The following is a 14,891-nucleotide window of genomic DNA, read 5'->3' as shown; positions in this document are numbered from 1 at the left end:
ACTTATTAAATATTATTTTTTAAAAATAATTGTACAAATTATCTAAATTAAATTCTATTTTTTTTATAAATAATATTGTTACACGTTAAAAAAAAATACTATTTTCTCAGTATAATTCACATGATCAAAGGAGAACTATACAAGCTAGATAGTATATGATATAACATAATCGTCAACGTAATTCATCAAATAAAGATTATTAGAATAAAGTATTTAACTAAAGAGAAAATGATTGTGTCCGTACTAACCACTAAATGCACAGGTATTGTCTTTTTTAATATTGAAGTTTATTGATCGAATAAAGATTAGCGTGATAACAAAGGCACAATGAATGAAATGAGAGTAAAGAATGATAAAGATATATAAAAGGGCAAGAGGAGTCCATGATTTGGTTCAGGAAAATACTGTGACTACCTGCGTTGGCTTAATTACTTCGAATAAGAGAGCCTTAAATATTAGTCAAATTAATTATAATGATGCAGCTGAATCCCTCAATTAGCTCATCCATTCCCTCTGAACAGCCTGTGCAAGCAGAGGCTATCACCTACATGAACCATGATTTGTTCAAAGCTGCGGCGGACGGTGACGTGGAACTATTTAATAAGTACCAAGGTGGTCTTCATTGCCTGGTTGACGGAAGGCAAAACACAGTGCTTCATATTTACTCCAGAACTGGAGGACGACAGGCAGTCAAACGGTTTCTGTGTTTTCAGACAGGGGTATTTGAAGGAAAGTTCTCCATTAACTTTGTGAAGCAACTTGTCGACAAGTGCCCATCTCTGCTTCTGCAACGCAATGCCAACTGGGAAATCCCATTGCACATTGCGGCGAGACATGGGCATTCTGGCATAGTCAAAATCCTTATTGAACGTGCCAATGTAGTGCTACATGAAGACCCGGAGAGAGGGTTGGAAGCAACCGGGGCGAGGCAGATGCTGAGAATGAGGGATGAGGAAGAAAATACAGCTTTCCATGCTGCCGCTCGATACGGTCATCTTGATGTGTTGCGACTTTTGGTCAAAGAAGATCCTGATTTTGCTTTCTCCGCTAATACAAGGGTGAGACTCCACTCTACTTAGCTGCCAAGGGAGGATATCACGGTTTGGTTGCTGAGATATTAGATAATTGCAAATCAACGGTTAATGGCGGCCCCAATGGTAAAACAGCTTTGCATGCAGCAGTCCTGGCCGGAGATGAAAGTAAGTGATCAGCTCATTATTTTGTGTTATTGTTGTTGTTTCGCGATAATTAACTCAATGGCTGTTCTCGTTGCTTTTTCTGCCAGTGGGATAATCTTCCTCATCATTCTAAATAATGCATGTTATCTTTCTTCCCCTGGCCAAACAAGGTAAATAAAACAACACAAATGCATGGTCTTTGTCATTCATTTTTCAAAATTAAATAAATTCACATGTACTGCTCTTGTTGGACTTTTTGATCATTTTGTTGTGTTTTGGTAATGACAGAGACAGTAAGGAAACTAATAGAGGCAAAAATGCAACTAACCAAACAAAACGATGACAACGGGCGGACTCCACTCCACTATGCTGCGCATTTCCGTAAACGTTCAATTGCCAAAATTTTGTTGGAAAAAGATGCATCTGCTGCTTATATAAGTGATAAAGAGAGAGGGATGTCGGCTCTTCATATGGCAGCTTGGCAAGGCGAGCCAGGGATAATGGAAGAAATTATCTCCCATTGTCCAGGCTGCAACGGAATGGTGGACAACAGAGGCTGGAATTTTCTTCACTTTGCTGTCGTTGCAATATCTCCCCAAAAACTTGAGAGATTCTTAGTTGATAACGAGATTAATGATCTTTTGCATGAAAAGGATGTTAATGGGTACACGCCTCCCGATATCTACTGCGCGGGGCCTGCTCGTCAGCTCCTTGGTTGGTTTTCTTTTAATTCTTTACTTCTAGAACGTGAACTTCAACAGATGTCCCGGCAATTTTCCGACCAAATGACACGAAAGAAGGTATAAAGCTTTACCATGCTTAATTTTTACTATTCTCTCCTTTTCAAACTGTTAAGTTTTTTTTTTCAATTTCAGTTAAAAAAATATTAATTTTGACGTACTTAATATTTACCTTTCCTTTTCTAAAAAAAATTCAAGTCCTCAACTTCGTACGTACTAACTGATGTCAAGTGTCAGACACATGCTGAGAGTGGATATTTAAAATGATTTAAGACTGATAAAAGGACTAAGGCGTTAGAATTTTGCAAATATGAGGATTGAAAAGTGACTTTTGAAAATATAGGAATCGAATTTCAAGGATAACGAGTACTATTTATTCTATATAAAAAAAATTTTAGTCTTTATATGTCAAAAAATGATTTTGGCTTTTTTGGGTATTAAAAAAGAAAAGATGGATAAAAAATTGAGATTAGATGAGTATTTTATTAAGTACATAATTTTACATTTTATTAGTCTTTAAAAGTGGACTACTATAAGCAAAGTTTTTAATTACTGATAGGAAAATATTAGCAAAGCTTAGATAATTAACAATAACATGCATGTGTCTCCTTAAATAAATTCCTAATTTATTGTTTCCTTTATAATCTATACAATATATTGAAAGGATCCCATGAAATTTTTTCCAATTTCATTTTCATTTTTTAAAATTTCTTTTCATTTATCTATTTTTTGTAAATATTTTCATTTATATTTTCTCTTTTTTTTATCATTTTAGAGATAAACAGTTTCATAAAAATTACAAAAAAAAAAAAATTAAAGAAAATTAAACTAGACTAATCTAACTTTTCTCGATTTTCTTTTCATTTAGTTTAATTTTCTTGTATAGAAGAAAGAATACAAATTTATTATTTCAATAATTTTTTTAGAATCAATATATTCAACCATAATAATAAATATCATAATAAAAAACAAAAACAATAAATAAGTAATTTAAATAATAAATAGTCAAAATTAGGAAATGAAATATAAAAGAAATCAATGCAAAACAAAATGAGAGAAAAATATATTAATTTAAAATATAGTAATAATTTTTCTTGATTTTCTTTTCATTTATTTTATTTTCATAGACAGAAGAATTAAAGACAACATTTATCAATTCAACCATAGTAATAAATAAATAATTTTAACAATAATAAATAATCAAAATTAGAAATGAAATATAAAAAATAAATCATTGTAAAAAAGGGGAAAATGGAATACATAATGAAAGGTAGGGATGAGAAGAAAACCAAAAAAAAAATTAATTCAAAATTGTAGTGTTTGACTTGGTTGAAATCAATTTTTTCTTATTTAGTTGAAATCAAATCAATTAAAAAAAATCGGTTCAAATTTAAATCAAAATTTAAAAATTTATAATATTATACATTATTCAAAAAAATCAAATTAAATTTGATCCGAATTATTATTATCCTAATAAACAGTGACTCTCATATCATAAATCTCACTCTGCTTGTCCCAAAATCCTAATTCGAGACTCTTAAAATGAAGTCTTAAATTTTAATTATTAGGATGTCACATTAGAGACAAATATTATACTAACAGATAATGAAATGTAAATATTTAATGAAAAGATTGCATAGAAATAAAGTTAAAAAATGAGAAAATGTTACAACAAAAGGTTTTTAATTTTGTTTATCTAGTTTAAAAACTCCACCAATATCTAGATAAGTAAAATTCACTAGTAGTTCACGAACTTCTTTTATATATATATAAATATATAAATATATATAGGTGTATCTTTTTATACATGACAAAAAAAAAAAGAAGATTTTCCATGAATAAATTTTTAGAAAAGTTTATGGTTTATCTTTTCTGTTTGTCAACAATCAATCAGAATATACAGACAAGTATCACTTGTCTAGCCATAGGATGGAGAAAACTTATATAAAATGTTTTATGTGAAATTTGTAAGTATTTTTAATTTAAAAAAATTTTAATAAAAAATTTAAATTGATAGATTAATAGAGTTTAATATAAATATCAATAATATGTAAAAAAATTAAAATATTATTTGTAATTCTAATTTGATCGATACTTATTTAATAATAAAAATTCTATTAATATTTTTATTAAAAATATCTATTTAAAAATATATATTAAAGTTTATTAAAATTTTTTCAAAATTTATATACTTAATCTACTAACAAAATTATTCAATTTATTATTTTTAATTTTTAATTTTATTTAATCAATTTTAATTAAAATTTTCATAAATTTCACCTACAAAATTGCTTCTAAATCTTTATCCTGTGCATATATATGACATGTTTAGTTTCGATTACTTGTGACCCACGTGTAGATCCTGTCACGTGTTGGTATTTATATCACATGGGCTAATTACAGTTGATGTTTGCATGAACATTTTTGTAATTTTCTACTTGTTGATTGACGAAACGATGGATAGCGAATTTCTTTTTTTTTTAAAATATATCTTTTATGCCATGAATGAAAATGATATACATATTTATAAAAATTGTGAAGTACCCGTGAATTTTACTCATTGACTGATAAATGCTTTCCTTAAATCGACGATTATCGTTGCAGAAACATATTCGCCAATTGTTGAATGACATTGGTGATAATGCAGAAGTGGAAGGGTTACAGGTTCACTGCAACTTCAGAAGAGAGGTGAAGGACGAGGATGATGTCTCCATCAATGAAATTCTGGAAAAAGTAAGCGAGACCCATTTACTGGTGGCAACGATTGTAGCAACCGTAACATTCGCCGCAGGATTCACAGTACCTGTAGGTGGATACAAGAGTGATGAGCAAAGGAATGCATTCATGAGCCGTTACGAAGCTTACAAAACCTTCATTATAACAGATACCCTCGCATTTGTTTTTTCTCTTTTAGCCATCCTGCTTCATTTTTTCTTGGTGTTCTTGAAAAAGACGCTAGTTGAGCGCCGAGTTCGCGTGATTTTTCTGGCCTATTGCTTAACTTATTTGGCGATGATAGCAATGGCGTTTGCTTTCATCACAGGCACTTACGCAGTATTACAATCTTCCATGGGGTTTGCTATCGTCACCTATTTCCTTGGCGGCTACACCTTCTTTCCAGGTGCGCTCATTGCTTGTGCCATTGTTTGGTACATTCTCCACTAAAGGAAACCATACATACTCCTAACAACAAGCCTGCTACTGCCATAAAATTAATTAAGATATAAAATGCAACTGTTTCATTTCTGTTTCCATATGAGAATCATGAAATAAAAGGGGCATTAATTCAAGGATTCGATGTTGTTATTGCTCAAGTTAAAACTACTTACAAGTTCCTTTCTGCCCCTTAGTGTTTCATGAAAGTTTCACTTTTGGCAATAAATATACATACATTGTTTGTGTTTTTTTTTTTTTTGTTTCTCGCCCATTATATAACCCTCCTTTATATTATCCGTCCATATTGTTTTCTTTGGACTCTTTCATATTCTCTTTCAAATTTTGAACAGGTTTTTAGTGAGGATTTTCTTGTGATCATGAGTGATTTTATTGCAAATATTAAATTTATTATGACAAAATTTATGTGATACTATTATTGTAAGTAATTTTGATATATTATTATTTTATCATTATTATATAATATAATGATCACTATTACAATAATAATAATTGTTATGAAGGTTTAAATTTCTTCACAATTAAATCATAATTACAAATCATCATTATAAGAAAATTATTGTAATTGAAAATAGTTTGTCATTAAAAAATTGTTACTGGTAAAATAAACAAATTAAGGACGACTGCTTTTTGGAAAAATAATTCAATTCTATGACTTGGAAAATTTTTTTCTTTGCAAAAAAAAAAAAATCATAACGTGTATTATTTGAAGTTTAGGTTGACCTTAATAATTCAATTCCATGGCATCCTAGGTATTATTGAGCGAAAACTAAATATAAAAATAATAACTGAATTGGAATCGAAGTGAAAATAACATAATTATAGTTCTCTTATCACAACTTTGTACAACAATCCATTTCAATGGCATTGGCATCAGTTAAATTTGAATAATAAAAAGAAGAAAAAGTACCTTACAGTTTGAAGTTATATGTATCTGCCTGCCAATAACTTCTGCACAAACAAAAATGATACGTCTGTATAACATTCCAGAATATTACAACATTAGCAGCAATGTGGTGGTAAGAATCGAGCCCTAGTCACAAGATAGATACAATAAAAGAGACAGGACTGTAGATTTGAGAGGCAAGTTGCCTCTAAAAGATCAAACCGCCATTTCTTGAACCCTGTACTCCTTGTATAGGTTACAGGGAACCCATCTCTTTACACGATTAGCTTCACCTGATCAGCATTCCCTTTTTTAAGGAAATTCCCCGCTTCAAGCTTCTCCAGAGGTATTTGTCATGGAAGATGACTCGGGGCTGTAATTCCAAAGCCCTTTGAGCTCTCCTCTTACCAAACCTAATATGACACAACTCCTGGAAAAGGAAAGAAAATTCGGAAGGGAGAAAGGGAAGGGGAAAAAGAGGTACAATGAGAGAGTATAGGAGATGTTTCTGACAAGCCAGCCTGATGCAGCCTATATCCAGGTGGAATTCTGAACTTTGTTACCTAACGTACAAGGAACAAGATAGAGGAGTGCAGGTTGACCATGCCCGTTCATTATATATGTGTTGCTAGTTTAAAATGTGGTGCATTTCATATTGGATAAAAAAGTTAAATTATTGATGAATAAAATTAATTTTTGTATTAATTTTATTCATATTTTGAATAATTATGTTTGACAAAATTAAATATCATACAACAAATGGTCATAACTGTTTGAATATAAATAAATTATTATTTATAAAAGTCATAATTATATAAAAGGTCATAGTTAGGGATGTAAATGATACATTTGTGCTCGCAAGCTACTCGAGTTCGATTCGAATAAAACTCGAATTCGGTTCGATTATTATCAAGTCGAGCTCGAGCTCGAGTAGCTCAACTTATCGATCGAGCTGAGTTCGAGTATTTTATACCCAACTCGAGTAGCTCGCGAGCCTAATCGAGCTTTTATATTTAAATTTTTTTATTATTTTAATTAATAAAATATCTCGAATTCAAGTTTGAGCTCGAGCACAAATAATCAAACTTTTGTCAAATATAAGAATCAAGCTTATTTTAACATATTAATCAAGCTTAATCGAGCGAGTTCAAGTAGCTCGATTTCGATCACGAATCGAGCTCGAGCTAGAAAAATGAAATTCGATCGAGTTTGAATTGAGTATCGAGCCTCGAGTTGGGAGCAAAGCTCGAGCTCGAGCTTCTCACTGTATCGGCTCGACTCAGCTCGATTACACCCCTAGTCATAGTCATCTAAATAGAAATTTATGTATGTTCATTCATTATAAATAAATATTTTAGTATAATAATTTTTACTGCTTTTTGATTGGAGAGTTTAAGGCTTTGTTGCATCCTAAAGACATAATTGCCTTTAGAAAAATATTCTTCATACCTCAAAGTCAAAATTTTTTTTCTATAATTTTTCTTCTTTTATTTATTTTTCTAACAATTTAAAGACAATTATGAGAAATTTATATTTTGCATGAAGAAAATACAAGAAAAAGAAATTGGCATGATTTGGAGATCAATATTAGAGAAAGCTCAAGGTGTCAAAGGATTAATATTTCTATAGACCAAAATGTTAATTTTGTTAAAGATCTTCATTAGAGATATATATTTTATTTTTTGTATAATTGTTGATAAAAAGATTAACTAAATGAGATAAACATATTAACAATTTATTTCATTAGTGTGTAAAGTTAAAATACAATATGCAAAATATTGATTACATTACATAAGTTTATGCATATATTGAAATTGACTCCACAATTGGATTTAATGAATTGTATTATATTTATTTGAAAAATCAATGTTTATAAAGATTGGAAAGAGAAATAGCCTAAAAACATAAAAGAGAAAGATATGAATTGATTTACGACTAAAAAAATTATCACTTGTTATCAAGTAACGAATTAAATTGAGTTTTAATGGAATGATTAATTGTTTAATTGTCATGTTTTGGTTATATATAGAATAGACAAATTGTTGCACGGCTTCTATGAAAATAATTAGAAATGGGCAAAGGAATTTACCATGAGAAATTAGATGCAAGTAGAGAATATATGAAAAAAATAAGATTTGGCTACAAGATTAGTTTTATTATTAAATTATAGAACTAAATTTGAGATAATAAGTTGAGTCAAACTATTTGTATGGCTCTATCTTTGTTTGTTGTTTATAAATCAAATATTGATATATATATTTTAAATTTATTATTGGTTCAAATTTTGATTAGTGTTCAATTTTCATGAAAACCAATTAAAATTAAATTGATATATGTAAATAATTATTATTAAGATTTGGTGTTTTATTGATTAATTAGTGGATAACAAACCAAATAATTGTTATTATCAGAAACATGGGCAATGTGACATGTATTTTGCCTACTGGGTGTACTACACTAGAAGTGATTTTACAAAATAAAATTTTATTATGAATAATCACAAAGTGAAAATCATAAATAGTCGCCAAAGAGTTAATCAATTGCTACAAAAAGGCATTATTGCTTTTCTCATATGGGATATTGATTAAATGAAAAGGCATGTGATTAAAAAATATTGAAGCATTTGTCGGTTACTAGCATTTTGAAAAATGCTCATCAATGTTTAATTAGGCATGTTTATAAATTAGAAAATACAAATTTAATGTTCCAAAGGCACCAATACATGCATGTGTTTAATTCTATTTTGTGATGGCATGGAGAACATTGGTACAGTTTGCCATATATTACACAAATGAACTAAATTGAATGGAATTTTATTTCTTATACATATAAGAAAGATATGGACTATGGAAATAGAATGCCATCATCCAATTAATACATTATTGGTTAAAGACAATAAAAATATTTTTGCTTCTTATACTCAAAAAAATGGCCTTTAACAAGCTATTAAAATAAAAAGTGAACAAATTTCTAAGGTTTGCAATAGTTTTATGACAAGAGCAAGCATGTGATTGGTTATACATCATATTAACATATGGGCTTAGATAATAATATTGGTTTGTAAAACCGTTAGTCTTAGAGTTAGCTAATCAATGATTTAAGCAATGCAAATTCATCACAAATTTTTGCATAAATATGAGTAGAACTAATATTATAGTTATTGTTTATACTATTTTATGAAAATGATTCTTTGAATTCATGTTTGATGACTTGCATTGATATAGTGATCTAGATATGGACAAATTGGTCACAAAATCATTGTGAAAGTATTTAAAATTGGAGTTAAATATACTATAGACTTCAATTGTACATATGCATATTGGTCCTATGAGTAAAGTTTGAATTTATCATATATTTGAAAGTGTTATGACCAATTCAATGTGGTAAATAACAAAGATATATAGGCTACACAATTGTGGAGAAATAAAAGTTCTCATAAATTTGTGAAATCAAGTTTAGAGGTTTCAATAGTCATGAATTTGGAATTGACCTTTCAGTAGTTAATATATGCATTGAAAACTCATGATAACATTTGAGATAGTTGATTTTCATTAAAAGCCATCATTATAAATGAGATAACTTCAATAGCCAAATCTATATGATTTGTAAGTATGATGTGAATTATTATGGTTGGTTTTAAACAACTATAAGTCAAAATTGATGCCATAATCTTGATCACATTGTGGTAATTTTTTGTTATGTATATAGTCTAATTCATGGATTGTATAAATGATTTATTATCTATGGTTTTAAATAAAGAAAATTTCAAAGTATATTTACTTTCAAAGCCATGAGTGATTCAAAGATCTTATGAATATAAAAACTTTTATAATAGCAAAAGGAATGCTATTTGATCCATTTGAGCGATGGAAATGATTTTATTCATGGTAATAAAAAATTATTAATAGTGTCCATGATGAACTAGATTCATATATGTATTTATGAATTGACATAAAAAAGTCTTAAAAGGAGATTATAGAAGCATAATTCTATTTGAAATCTGTTTATTGATGTAAACTCTTATATTGAGTTAAAATATAAAAGTTTTGGAATTTGTATAGAAATATTAAGAGATTTGCTATTTATCTTTTACCAAGAGTGGATTTCGAGGCCTCCAACTTTTAAAAAAAAAATCCTACCAAATAGTGAAAAGATAACTGAAAATAGCAACTTAATTAAGTATATATGATATCTTGAACAATTGAATGAGACATTCTTTAATAAAAGAATGCATACTTGCACATGGTAAGGGTGATAAGAATTAAAAGAAATAAAAATTATCACCATAATGTTGTAAGATTTTAGTATAATTTTATGAGTAAATTACAGAAGCTAATAAGTTTAGACACTTATTAAAGTAAAATCATAAAAAGGTCCTTAAAAATCTTAAAAGGACTAAAATTGTTTGATTTATTCATTGAGTTTATCTAATTGTACTAAAAGTATAATTGTATTAAAAATATATAAAAGTATGGAAATAGAATGGTTAAAATTAATGAATATAGAGTTGTGACCACAACCAAAACCAACTATTTCCTAAAATGATAAAAATGAGGCAACAATGTCTTGAGCATATAAATAGTATACAAAATAAAAAATTTGGACATATTAGTCTGAAGTGATTATATTAGAGATTCACTTTCAAGATAGGATAATTACCATAAAAGAAAATTAAATTTGAAGATATTTGGTTAGTAGTACTACAAGTAGAATAGATTTAAACCTTTACTATTAGACACTTATAATAGGAACCCAACTTTGAATTAGTAACATTTAATTTTAAAGTTTAATAGGTAAAAATAAGTTATTATGTATCTATTAAAAACTAGTAAAATCCATTCAAAGTTTAGAAACTAGTGTGATCCATTGCATGGGGAGAATGAGTTTTTATACTCTTAATGGAGTTTTAAATGACTAAAGTAATGGTGACATAATGGAACTCTACCTATATAAACATAGAAATAGTGCTGCTTCAAGAAGAAGAATTGAGGTATCTCTCGTAAATGTTTATGAATAGAATAAGCGCATGGTCATAATGGTACTAAAAACATTATAAACCTCTAATAGAAGAATAAATAAGAATTATATATGTTATATTTTCAATGCTAACACTAGAAATTGAGGTTTAATCTACAAACATCATCAATTTTGTTAAAATTCTAAGATATATACACTAATTGAAGGTTTAAATCGAGATATATTTTTCTATATTCATAATATTTATTTGTGTAAAAGGTAAAAATTAAGCACCAACATTCCAAAGTAGTAGGGAATTGTTAGTAGTTTAGAATGTGACGCATCCCACATTGGATAAAAGGATTTAATTATTAATGAAAATAATTATGTTTAAATAGAAATAATTATCATATGACAAATGATCATAACTATTTGAATATAAATAAATTTTTATTCATAAAGGTCATGATTATACAAAAAGTCATAACCATGTGAATAAAAGTTTATATCTGTTCATTCATTATATTTTTTTATTTGGATTTAAGATGATTTAAATATTACTTTTTAAATAAAGAGAAGTATACACCAATTATTGAATAAAATTTGCTTAAGTACAAAAGCGAATAATTGAGTATACAATAAATAGTAATAGATCATAAAACATGACTAAACCTAGTTGATCCTTGATCTTAAGTCTAAATCTAACTTGAAATTATGAAAAGTCAAATTTCAAAATAACTGAAATACTAAATACACAATTAAATAAAGATTTATCAAATAAGTATTGCTAATAAACAGCCTTAAATCACTCAAGTTTAATTAAATTATAATTTATAATAATATTTTTTATATTAAATATAATAGTGATTATTGATTTGATGAATTCCAATATTTTTGAATAAATATTACATAGTACAGTAATCTTTAAAATTTTGATATAGCAATGAACATTTTTCAATTGGTACAAGGGAAAAATTAAATAGTAAATAATGTTTCTCCTAATAAAATAGTTTCATATTAATTTTAAAAAAATTTAAAATCAATACATTTATATATTATTCATTAAAATATCATATAACACTAACCTTTTTTCCATATAAAAAAAAATAGAGTTCTACATAACAAGTCAAATTTTTGTCTTATTTTTTTTTAAAGGATAGTCTTCCATTAGTGTTTTCATCAATTAAATGTAATTTTACGTTCTAACAATTGAAAGCATAAATTTTCTTTTATTTGAAATTTTTTATTGACATAAATTCTTATTATATAAAAATATTTTTTTAAGAATTAAAAAGAAATAAAATAAATTCCCAAAATAACAAACTTGTTATGTAGCACATATATAATTTATAATAATTTCATTTTAAGCATTAATAGCATAAATTTTTATAAATGAATATAACTTTTATATAAACTCATTTAAAATATGGTTTTAAAACCAAAAACATTTAATTTTACTTCATTTGATAATTCTTTACTTATAGAAATTCACATTAGATCGTTCAACTACCTAATGACAAACAAAAGTGAGCAATTTAATACAATTGAGAAAGATTAAATCATCTTGAAATAGCAATTAATCATATATATGCACATTAAGATAAAAATTGAGAGAATATTAAATTGTTCATTGTTTTAATCAATGTGAACAATTCCTATGACAATTTAACAAGATTCAATTTTAAGCTATTGATAATCCCATCACCTCCTAAATCATTTAATTCTACAAGTGATAAGTTAAATTAAAGTGTTTAAAGTGTTTAATAAATCACATAGTGTTAATTGTTTGTGAAAGATGTGCAATTGATTTGTTTTTGATTTAATATTAGTTTTATTCATTAAAATAACAATTATAAAATTTTAGAGGAAAAATACAAAAGAGAAATTAATTATAGAGGTTAGACTAAAATGTAAAAATGATATATATTAATGAATTATTTCAAGGGAATAAAAGGATTTAATTATGTTATTAATAATCAAATGGTCAACTTACAAAACAAACAAACAATAAAATCATTAGCATACATATAAAGTTAGCAAATCAATTAAAACAAAAAATTGAAAGGAAAAAAATAGAAAAATAAATATACTTTAATAACTTAATTACGATTATCTTTAATAAATTTATTTATCAACATAAACTATATGTGCAATTATTTTTACAATAATTAAAAAAAACTATTTTCCTATTTTTATGTACACTAATAAGTTTTGATCTCATTCTATTTTTATTTTTATTTGATGTAAAAAATAATATTTTGTATCTTAATATGAGTCTAATTATAAAAAAGAGTCTAATAATAAAACAAATTCATTTAAATTAAAATTTATAAAAAAAATTACTAATGGTATTTTAATCAATCACTTTTAACATTTTTGGAATTAAAATTTTATTAAAGGTATTTAGTCAATCACTTTTAATATTTTTAAGTCTAATTATAAAAAGGAGTCTAATAATAAAAAAAATTCATTTAAATTAGACTTTATAAAAAAATTATTAAGATATTTTAGTCAATCACTTTTAATACTTTTGAAATTAAAATTTTAAAATTTCAAATAGTTTAATTTCACATAAACTCTACTTTTAATTTTAGTTAATTTACATTAAACTTAAAAATAATTAAGAAAAGCTACATATTTAAAGATAATTTTCTTAATATGAAATGTTATAAGAGTATTTAAGTTAATCACTTTTAAAGTTTTTAGAATTTAGATTTTTATATAGACTGATAGATAAACAAATGATATATATATATATATATCTACAAAGCTCACTTCATGTAATATAAACCAGTCCAAATTTAGCTTCCATGGCAACAACTAATATGTCAATATAGAGATAAACAAGAATATCAAACCAAATATATAGGGGTAACATAGCAAGAATTAAAAGAAACAAGCATGACTTTAATTTACCTTGTCTCAAAGTTCAAAATTTAAATTTGGTTTAAATGTTCCAAAGTCCTTCCAAAATAATCCAATAACTCATAAATTTGGATTTAAAGTTATGAGTTATTGAATTATTGCACAAAAGATAGAGGTGGCAAAATTTTATCAAGCCCGGGAAATCGTCCAAATGGTTTCAGATCAAATTTTAATTTGATTTGAATTGACTTAGTAACTTAGATTTTTTAATGTGAAAAATTTTGAATCAAAACAATATGAAGTGAAAGCAAGTTGAATGTAAATTAATCTGAAAACAAACTCGAGATGTATTTGATTTAAAACTTGTAAAACCTAAGAATATTTGAATTGTAATAATGCAAAATCGATCAAACTTGGGGGAAAAAAAAACTAAAAGGGACTAAACCTAAAGTAGCTCGAATTTGACAGGATCCAAATCTAAGACAGCTCGAGCCCAAAATTATCTTGAGGTGACCCAAATGTCAATGCTGATTTAAAGATATAACCTGTCCTTTTGTCTTATAGGTGTGTTTGATTCAAATTATGCCGAAGCACATGCTATTAAAGTGGCTTTAGAAGCTTTTTGCAATTATGTTTGGCTTGTACTAAATCTTTAATTATCGAAGCTGATTCAACGGTTGCAGTGCTTAATACAAGTAAATGACCTTGGAAGTTATGGAGATGCTAAAAGAATATCTTGACTTAAAAAAAAAAAAAAAAGTTCACATTCAAACTTGAGTTGAAGCATTAGGGACTTTTGTCCGTGAAATAAATTTTTTTTTGAATTATTACCATTATAATTTAAGTATTTTATTTATATAATTAATTATTACATCATAATTAAGTTATAATCATTTAATAATCAATTCACAATCTAAAAAATAACTAAATAATTAAACTCACATATAATAAAACTTAAAATCTAGAACCTCATAATTGCAGGCCTCATGCAAACGTATAATGTAATAATCAAAAGGAAATTCATGGAATAAGGATTAAATTAAAATAATTATAAGGAAAGATTTTCCTTACTATCCAAAAGAAATAAAGGGC

At 26.8% G+C, this 14,891-nt stretch overlaps 1 protein-coding gene across 1 annotated transcript; it reads left to right on the top strand.

Annotated features, from left to right (window-relative positions):
• The first annotated feature begins 1,459 nt into the window (after nucleotides 1-1,459).
• LOC111279441 (uncharacterized) lies at nucleotides 1,460-5,083 on the top strand. The gene is made up of 2 exons (XM_089756347.1): nucleotides 1,460-1,978; nucleotides 4,523-5,083. The coding sequence occupies exons 1-2, from the start codon at nucleotides 1,460-1,462 to the stop codon at nucleotides 5,081-5,083; spliced, it is 1,080 nt and encodes a 359-aa protein (XP_089612473.1).
• Nucleotides 5,084-14,891: the final 9,808 nt, after the last annotated feature.

The sequence above is a fragment of the Durio zibethinus genome, chromosome 27 (genome assembly GCF_047325235.1).
Source record: "Durio zibethinus cultivar Kanyao isolate XHJ-2024 chromosome 27, ASM4732523v1, whole genome shotgun sequence".
Lineage (NCBI taxonomy): Eukaryota > Viridiplantae > Streptophyta > Magnoliopsida > Malvales > Malvaceae > Durio > Durio zibethinus.
Note: the sequence above shows the minus strand (reverse complement) of the source record. Positions and strands in the feature narration are given on the sequence as shown.